Source organism: Eufriesea mexicana, unplaced genomic scaffold, assembly GCF_001483705.2.
Source record: "Eufriesea mexicana isolate 0111107269 unplaced genomic scaffold, ASM148370v2 scaffold2646, whole genome shotgun sequence".
Taxonomy (NCBI): domain Eukaryota; kingdom Metazoa; phylum Arthropoda; class Insecta; order Hymenoptera; family Apidae; genus Eufriesea; species Eufriesea mexicana.
Window position 1 is genome coordinate 344,604 of NW_016910740.1, and position 11,029 is coordinate 355,632.

Consider the following 11,029-nt stretch of genomic DNA (forward strand, 5'->3'; position numbering starts at 1 on the left):
TTTAAACATTTAGGTATGTTTGAATTATATGTACTTCAATGCTATTGAAATCTCTAACGATACTATAAATATGCAGTTATGAAACCACTGACAATGTTCCGTTGATTGGTCGAATGTGAGAATGGCCGTTCGTATTATTTTAAATTTGAGTTAGGAGCATTTTATTCTAGATTTATTTGGATGACAGATAATCTTATCTGAGTAAAATATGTCCATTAATGTTACAGTTAATGGAAATTATTTAAATATACGCAGAGGAAGAATGGTATTGTCTGATTTAGATCAAATTAAGAAAAATGAGCGTGACCGTCGACGAAGGTTACGTTTGGAGCAGGTATAAATAATATAAATTATTTAAAAATTTTTAAATTTGCAAAGAAATGGGGACATAAGATAAAAAACATAAAAATTATAAAGAAGCAATTTTTATTTCTGTATTATTTATTTCTAATATATTTTATAATTTATGTTGTTTTTTAACATATAGTAATTTGATACTATAACTTGACAAGTTTATAATTAATATAAACATAAATTCTTAAATGTACTTTGTATCAAATATTATTATAATATTATAGTAATTATTTTATTGCATTAAAAGTAGATAAAGTATTAATGCAGTTGATGACGAGATTAATAATAAAAAAAATCAGAAGAATCACTTAAGGAATTTACACAGGTGCGACAACAATCGAAAGAAATATCAGATAAACTTTTAAAGCGTACAAAGTACATAACTAAAGAAGAACTTAAAAAGCTTAAAAATAATGACAAGTTAAGTTTGAAACAAATATATAATGGAAAAATCATGGAAGTTCAACAGAAATATCAAGAGGACATGGCAGATATTGGTCATGCACACATATCTGCTAGTTTAGAACCTGACCATGATGCATTAATTGAAGAAAAACAAAGAAAGAATAAATTAGCAGTATTAAAAAGAGGAAAGGAGGCAATGAAGCAAATTAGAGGTACTCAACAGGTAAGATACTTAATCCTAATATGTTTCATTACATTGTAAAAAATAATTATTGATGTCAATATATTGTATTAAAATAAAATTTATGAAAGATTAAATAAAATATATGTAGAAGGAGAATATGCAGCAGCAACATCAAGAACGATTACAACAAGTAAGAGAAATGGAAAATCTCAGATCTACAATGGTAGTAAATCTTTCTAAACACTCAGTACCTGAAGCAGACACTGTATGTATCTCCCTTCAAAATGACACTGATGATGAAAATAAGTTAGAGAAACTTACTAAAAAAAAAACAAAAAAATTACTTTCTAAAAAATCACCTGGAAAAATTACAAAAACTTATATAAAAGTATATTATTTTCATATAATTGTAACATTAAATTAATAGTATAAATTTGTACTGTGTATGATCTTTTGCAGATTGTAGGAAATGATTTTAAAACCTGTTCTCCAGCTCAAAAGTTAAAAACAAAAACATTAGAAGCCAATCCAGAGAATGATTCTTCAATTTTGGAAGTACAACCTACGCCTAATTCAATTATAGAATCATCATCTAAACCAACCCCGTATATGATTGAATCTGTATTTAACAATAAGAACTCCAAAAAAGAAGTTACAAATATTCTAACAAAAGTAGATAAAACGGCAAGGTATGAAATCATAAAATTAAATTGAATAAAAAACTGATTGTTAAGAAATATTTTCTGTATTAAAGGTATAATCCAGATGACTATATACAAACAACTTCAGAGTCTACTAAAACTGATAGTTCTAATTTATTTAGTGATGATTCATCATATTTTTCTGACAGTGGTGAACAATATATAAATAAAGAAATGAAAGCAACAAAATATGTTAAATGTCCAGCTACTGATAGAGTGCAGTTATATGATCATAATAAGCATCAGCATAATATATATGATCAACCAGTCGGTGTAGTTGAAAAAATACATATATGGAATGAGGTTTGTAATAATAATAATAATGATAATAAATATTATTAAATTATATTATATAAATTAAATTATATTTTAATCTTTTATGATTATATGACAAAGGAAATTGTTAATAAAAATTTTGTTATTACATAATATAAGTCATTTCTGAGATACATTTTTAAATCTAAACAAAGTTAAGACTATATTAGGTTTTTTAAGCGGAATAAACACATGGCACAAAAAAAATGTTTATTAATTTAAAATTTGTATTCACAGCCAAGTGCAATGGACTTAGCCCAAGAAATTGAACGGACACAAAATATTGAAACGCATTTATTGGAAAATCGAAAATATAACACAAAAATACGCGGAGAAGATGCAGCGTTAAGAGAAAAAGTACGTCGAGATTATCAGACACTTATGCAAACTCTAGATCAACTTGCGAGTGAAGAACGTAAATTAAAGGCTAGTCAAATTGAACGTTATTCGGTATATAGCTTACTTTTAATATATACTATATAATATATACTATTTCACTTTTAGTATAAATTTTGTATTAATTAAAGTTCATTTTATTCAGAAAAATGTATATATACAGGAAGAACGAAGAAAGCTCTTAAGGGATCAACATAAAAAAAAACTAAATCGTGCGTTAAAAACTTTATTAAATGACGAATCTTTAGAACAATGTACATCTTATCCCATAGAAAGACAAATTAGTCTTACACCAAAAGAACACAACAAAAACGTATATATTGATTGGGATGACCCGTGTATCAGTCAAAAAGCAGAAATGAATAAAATTTCACAAAGTAAATCTAAAGAAAGTGAAATATCGCGTGAAGAACAAATATTAGATATGCTAAAAAAGGTTGAAAGACAAAAGCGACTTTTATTACAAGAATTTGGAGCAGATTTACCAAATGATATTTTTAATGCATCTACAAAGTCTCTATTTGAAAGAGATAAATCAGTTCAAACTCGACCAACTGCTCAAGATATATGTATACAGAAATCTTTATCACCAGAAATCAAAGTAATAAATGCATCTTATGATGAAAAGGATAGGAAGGATAAAACAGAACAAAAAGATGACTTATCAGTAAAAAAAGTAGAAATTGCTATACAAACAACAACAGGAGATAAAAATAATGTAGTTCAAGATAAAGGTACCCAAGTAGAATTAATACCACAGAAGGAAAATGAATCTCCTTTTGTTAATGATAAAATTGAAACAATTTCCAAACATTACCCAATTGAGCCACAAATTACGATTATTAGACCTGAAGTAGACAGTAGCCAATCAACAAGTTCTGATACAATAAAAGCAGTTACTGATGTTGATAAACCAAGTCCAAAAATAATGCACAAGAAAAAAAGATATAGTATGAAAACGTTGAAGCAAACTCAACCAAAAGTATTTCACAAATCATGTTCAACTCGTATAAATAAAATTTCATCACCTGTAAAGAAATTTTCAAAATCTTTATTGAAATCTCAATACAGTAGTCCAAAAAAGTGCCCAAGTACAGAAGATGTACCTAGTAAAAGGGTTAAAATGTATGTGGATAAAAATGGTATTAATATTAAAGCAAAATCACCCAAGGTTACAGAAGTTGCTGTAGATGTAAGTACACAAAGTACCCAAATTTATTCAGCAGGTAGTGAAGAACAAAATATGATTAAACCACAGTGGATTCAATCCAAATCAAAAAGAATTAAAATAAAAGACATTTCGGATACATCAACATCTTTTGCTAGTCCACCACCAATAAAACCCAAGGATATAATTAAAGCTATAAATAATAATATCTCCATTTTTGAAATGTTAGATTCTTCAACAAATGAAAGCATGAGACTTTTAAAGAGAGATATTAGTCCAGTCTCAACACCGGAAACTCCATCGCCACGTACCATGAGGATGCCTTCAAATATACCTCATCCAGATAAAATAAAAAAATTGCTTAGATATTCATCCACAGATTCTCAGACGAATGATAATAATACATTATCGTCTACTAAAAATGATTATTCAACAACAGATTCATCTGAATATCAACAAAATGAACATTTATCATTAAAAAGTATGAACAATATATATTCAAAGGTTCCAGTTTCATTGGGCTCTTGTTTATGTAATAATCCAGAATGTAGGCAAGTACATGCTAAATTTGATGAAATTCGTAATTACGCATTAAAAAATTGTCCTCAAATATTACAAAAGTATGAAGATCTCCAAACCACGTGTGCAGAAAGAATAATTTCTTTAACAAATCTTATTGAAAAAGTTCGAAATGAACAAAAAGGTACATTGCTTTCATTGAATACTAATAATTAGGATCTAAAATTTTAGGGTCAAAAATTATTTTTCAGTTGGGTACGAATCCTACAAATACTTCACTATTAAAATTTATAAGATTTCAAGTATTCCAGATGTATTTAAGTCTAAACTTTGTTTAATTTGATTGGAAACTGAAATTTTTCTGTTGAAATATTTTATATCTTATATATTATAAAATTAATGAAAAATTATTATTATAATTAACTATTGAAAAATAATACATGAATTATAATGTGAACATTTTTAATAAGTTCGTTTCGAATGTGTTTCGAATATTTAAGATTTTGAGAATTTTTATATTCTTAAATTTAGAATCTAATTGTATATAGATATAATTCTTTTTAGGTATGGAACTTTCCATGATAGATCCAAACGACGAAACCAGTTTGATGCAGTTACCGCCACCACAAATGACTACTGATTTACAAAGTGTTCATAAACTCGTAGAAAATATAGAAGCAATTCATAATCAACTTGCAAAAACGTTATTCGAATCTCAAAAAATTATTAAAAATAAACCAGTTATTAAAGAGGAAACCAAACAAAGTAAAGAAATGGGAACTTCAACAAATGGTGACAATACAATTCATCCTGTTGAACAAAAAGTAGAATTAGAAAAAGCAAAAGTTAAGCCAAAAATCATAAATGAGGAAAGAGTAAAAAGTGAACATTCAGTTGAATAGATTCAAGGTCCATAAATCATCTCAAATGTCAACGTCAACGCCAAAACGTGATACTTGGCTGGCATCAAAACAGTATGAAGAAGAAATAATAGAAAAATTATCAAAAGAAATTTTGGAACAAAGTAAAGGTTTTAATAACAGTTTAATAACGCAGAAAGAAATGTATAATTCAACTGTAAAGCATTCAATTCAAACTTCAACAGAAGATAATGATTTTAAAAATGTTTCTAAAATACAAAAAAATGATACATCTATAAGAAAATATTCTAATAAAGAGGTAATGTATTGCTTTGAAATTACTAAAAATAATATTAATATAATTTAAATGTATTATTAATGAACAGAATTTGAGTCTTCATAACAAAGTAAACTGAATATAAAAAAAATTTTTATGACTAAACTTTTCTTTTTGAAGTACACAGATATTCAGTAAATTTTCAAAATCAATTTTCTCCAATTTAGTTTTTCATGATTTTCTATTTGCTAGTATTACATTTTGAAAAATATCCTGAATATAATTATTTAAAAAAAATTTTATTAATTGTTATACTATTTTAGTTGAGAAAGACTAAGGATTTTGTTCCATTACTCAATGACATACCGAAAATATCAAAAACAACAGATAATGCTGTACATAACAATGGAAGAAGCAAACCACCAGTGAGTTTGCTTAGTGGACCATATAGGTGAAATTCTACTTTATTTTATGTATTTTTATAATTTAATTTAGTTATATATCTCTTACCTATATATATCTACGTATAATAACTTTTTAGAGCCGAAATTGAATCAGGTCATGAATTGTCAACGATAATTGAATTTGATACACCAGATACTGTGAATAAAAGTCAAAATAACATCAAAAGCCCTTTATCAACAAAAACGACTACAGAAACTCAAATGATGAAATCAACTGCTATAGTAAAACCATCAGAACATAATACCTCTTCGCTTAAGTTACATAATCAATGTTCAGAAAAGTTATGTAATTCTCCAATTATAAAGCATTCTTCAGTAGTATCTACACAAAATGTAAAAGAAACCTTGATATTTCTTGATTTACCTAAAGCATCTAACAATATAGGAAATCAAAGTATGAGAAGTAAAGACCAGAAGAATAAGGATATTGTTCAAGAGATAAGCGATAAAAAATTACAATGTGATACAGTTAATCAAGAATCGTTACAGACGGAAAAATTGCCACCTTCCTATTCTACAAACAGTGATCCAAATAAGGAATATAAAGATAATAAGTATAAAATAACATCCACAAGTTCAAATAGTTTCTCTGAGTTATCGGGAGTTTCGCAAATAGCAAGTACCCCATCTTCTACTATATTAAAAGACGCGTCATCTCCGGAAAGAATGGAAACTGCTCTTAAAAAACTTGGTCTAGGTTGGGCTGCAACAACGTTAAAAAAAACACGCGAAGCGAGTGCTTTAAGTTCATCATCAAATTCTGACGTAACTCCATTAAACACCGCCAAGAGAATAATATCACCTGTTAAGAAACAATTTGATAGTAACTTTGGATTACCAGATTTCAGTGACGTGTCTTCGATATCTATTAAAGAAGCTAGTAAAAGTACAGAACAAGCAGTTCTCCTAAAGGGTAGAACTTCAACGCCAAAATTACAAAATTCTAATTCTAATAGTAGTGAAACCAATACAAGTAATACAAATATTTCCGAAAATTTTCAAGACCTTGATGATGGGTTGATAATTCCCAATGTATCTCTTACAATTACAAAATCTAACATTAAGAAATTAGAAAATCTATGATGTATTTTTATACTTAGTAATCTTTATTATAAATATTTAAAAATATACAATAAATTAAGAAAAGACTACTATAAATAATTACATTCATGTGCAATTAACATTTTATACCTATTAAGTACTGATGATATTAATATTCTTACAATTTTATTAATACATAATTGTAATATATAAATTTAAAAAATAATTCTAAAATAAATCGATAATAAATAATACATTATTTTTAAAAAAAGTGAAAATTCTATTTTTAGAAGGTATGTGTAAAAGTATTTTTGTATCTACAGCTTCTTTATGTAAATACGTTTTATTGTTTCATATCAATATACTACTCACATTACTAAATTCGAATATTTAAACATTAAACTCTTATATATGTGAATAAGTAAGAAATGTTTACGAATATTTTCAACAAATATTTCACAAATTAAAAATGTCATATATGTGAAATTAGTGTCTATAATTTTTATGAATATCACTATAAACAGAAAAATGTTTTTTTGTAATGATATATAATATATTATAAAAAATTATGTTGATAACAAATGAAGTCTAATTAATCAATCAATATTAACAAAAATTTAATTTAGAAAATTATTAGATGGGGAAGGGGGGTAAGTGGTTCTTTGGCTGCCTTGACCGCATCATCGTTACCCGAAATTCCTTGATGTAATAGGATTCTCCCCATTGTTAGAGAGATCAGTCTTTTTTTTAATTATAGCTTATTTCATGTTAACTCTGTTAAGGGTTTTTACACTTTTTGTATTAGGTATTTGTTGTTCCTCTTTTAATTCATGAATATTTATTATTATGTGAGTGTTTCTCATTTTACATATCTTTTACCAGCATTTAAGACTAAAACGGAGCTATAGAGAGATCAGTGTATAATTGTAATATATCTCTTATAATAGGATTGTTGTTGATACACCATTAGATCGTTAATATCGCAGGTTTAGAGTTACTGTATAGAGCAACGTTCTTATATTATTCATTTTTAACGATTTCTAGGATAATACAGCATTTACCCGTAAAAATATTAGAGGTTTGTCCTATATTAAATTTATAGGTACGATTGGGCGTAACTACTGCAAAACTAATATTTGTTCGGTCTCCGATACATTCGTGTATATATGGATTAATGATGTGTGCTCATCGTAAAGCGTTGGAAGTCGTGTCTATACTCAATAAGTTTGAACTTTCTGGTGTAGTGTACTAAATATTAATTTCTGGCTAATGTACACTACAGTAAGTGAATTAAAACATCTTCATGATATAAAGGTAGGGAAATAGATTTGTATCTCTGTGCAATATTTACGTATTCTGAGTTGGAAAAGATGCGGGAACTTGAGTTTCTGGGCATATTTAACGGTTAGACGATGTGGTAGATATTTTTGTAGGCTAGGTTATTGGGTGTGGATACAATTGCAGTTCCACATCTAAGATTAAGGTGACATAGAAAATACTCTTTATCAAACTGGAACGGAATGCTCCCGAACATAGTCTTAGAGCCATCTTAATAAACTGGATCAAGAATTTTTAAAGTTTTTCGCTGAACTGTATACAATACATCTGTAATCGATGATAGACTTTACTAAGGAATTATATGATTTCACTAGATACGTTGGTCAGCTATCCAATTTTTGTAAGCTAGAACTTTAATGTCATTGAGTCGTTCAATGCGTTTAATTTTTATTTTTTCTACCTACTTTCTCTAAGTGAGTCTCAGTTACAGTTCTGATGACTTTTGATAACGTTGTAAACATACCTGATAACAGAAAAAATCAAATTATCTTAAATATGATCCAGATTGGCCATATAAGAGTTACCCATGCATACCTTTTAACAAATTCTTTTTCTCCCTATTGTGGAAAATGCCAGTGTTATTAGCTCTTAAACATTTACTATCCTTTTCTAAAGAATACGAAGACCCCCCAAAAAAGTACATTGAATATTCCGATGTTTATTGAAAATAATAAACAACCCTACGAATCCATATAAACACAGACTATAATTAACGATTTGCGTTTCTAATGACTCCGATGTTGATGCGAAATGAAACCTTTATATACGAAAAAAAAATTTAATTTTCATTGGAAACTTTTAAACATTTTATTTTTTGTATAAGTGATTAATATTTTTGTAATATAAAAATATTTATAAACTTTTTCAATTTAAAAAGTTTATGTATTAGAATGCATATTTTACGATCAATTAATCAATTAATTAATACGATCAATGCATATGAGAAATATGACATTTATAATTACAAATTTTATAAATTTTAATAACATTGTTTTTGAAATTTATACTTTGTTTTTTAATATCAATTATTTAAGTAACAATTTAGCAATCCGAAAATAGAAATCTATTTTGTTGAATAGTTTGGTGTTTTAAGTACTTTAGGATGTTTTGAATTAATTTGCTGCCCTTTAGATTATGTTTCAGCATAGAGTTTATCTATTATTGTTGTCTACTTGTACTATATTTCCTGCAAAATGAGATTTTCTCTTGCGAAACGGGTTCTGTATTTTTGGCAGACTGGTGATTTTTCTTCGTCAGGAGGTACTGGTGGGCAATTTTTGTATAACCAATTATTATTCTTTTGATTACGCCTTGATCTTGCTTCTGGTGTGTATACTATGTTGAAATTTATGCTTATTATTATAAACGAGAAGTGATAGAATAATAAATTTTTATGAAAAACAATTAGCAATTTATTATTAGAAATGATTTTATTTCATTTAAAAGTAATTTACTTTTGAATAATAAAAAAGCAAATAGATTTTACAATTCATTTTGTAGTCCTATCTAAAGTTTTAATAACATTTTTTTACCTTCTTTTAAAATTATTGTTTATTTATTAATAAAAAAATTGAAGTTAGATATAAATGTATAAACCTTGTATAATGTATAATATGATCAAATAATTATGTTAAATTCTTAATTTCTACTTTGAAATTAATGTTTATCTGTTAAATTGAGAAAATTCAAACATAATTCAAAATTTTTGTATTATCATTTTATACTTAAAATCGTTGAATATTACATTTTTGAAAATCCGATACAATATTTTTATAATGAACATAAGGTTATATTGCAATTACAAAATATTTCAACATTGAGATATTTATTTTGACAATACATTACTCTTACAAAACTAAAAAAAATCTTTTTTATGTTTATAAGATGAAAAAAAAATATAAAATTATTTAATTGATGCATAAATAAAAAAATTTAATGTTTTAGGTACAAAATTATATTTAAATATTTTTTCATGAAAATATAACAAACAATGCATTCTTTTTTCTAATTTGCACTATTATATTATAAAAATTTGCACAATTTTCAAATTTTATTCTTAATAATTTTGTGAAATATTTAAGAACATCTTTATTAATGTGCCAACAAACAATTGAAATATTGATTATATATATCTATATATGTATATCTGAATATATTGGCTATCTTAGTACACTATAAGTATTAACTCACTCAATTTAAGATAATTTTTGTAATAGAATTCAAATTCATTAACTCATTTGAGATAAGTTCCAGACAGGTTTATAAATACTTTATAAACGATAAAACTTTAATATAAATTTATTATGTGTTGATTTATAAATTACCTTATTTTTAAATAATATAATTGTCTTATTTATCATGAAAAGCTTGTTTTATATAGTACAATATATGTTTAATAGTATCAAGATGTGTATATGTGTATAATAATATTGCATCTACTAAAATTAAAGTAGAAATATAGAACTAAAATAGAAATTTTTATTATATGCATTTGATATTCTACCGTGGTGTAAAGAACGAAGCAACAATAGTTTATTTGTAAGAAATATTTATATTTTTAAATTTTTGACATTGTATTTATTATTGTTTCCATTTCAACATAGGAAAAATATTCTTATACATAATTTTTTACATAATCATTTCAGAAATACAAAGGTTATATCTTCTTAATCATGATAACTAACCATTTTTCATTTTCTTTTATTTACTTTAAATAAAATCATTGTAATGCTTATTGAAATTATAAAAAGTATCATTATTATTTTACAATATTAAGTTTGGTTTATTATCTCATATAACTTGTACCAAACAATATTTATTTTATAGTATTATACAGGTATTATGCATATTTGTCAAATGTAAAAATATACTTTAAATTCATTATTGCACTATATTGATTCCCATAAAAACTTTAACACTGTCAACTCTGAACATCGTAATATAGAAAGAAAGAGTTTTTATACAAAATTCATTAACTACTTATGTATAATAAATATAATTTGTGCTT

General features: G+C 25.9%; 1 protein-coding gene across 1 annotated transcript; it reads left to right on the top strand.

Moving 5' to 3' along the window:
* The first annotated feature begins 128 nt into the window (after positions 1-128).
* On the top strand, positions 129-6,726 carry LOC108550293 (uncharacterized). Its single transcript, XM_017903998.1, is given in 11 exon segments — positions 129-334; positions 680-982; positions 1,092-1,331; positions 1,403-1,632; positions 1,698-1,947; positions 2,197-2,409; positions 2,501-4,226; positions 4,607-4,914; positions 4,916-5,221; positions 5,503-5,630; positions 5,721-6,726. Coding segments are annotated over 11 exon segments (4,836 nt in total). The 5' UTR covers positions 129-208.
* The last annotated feature ends 4,303 nt before the right edge of the window (positions 6,727-11,029 follow it).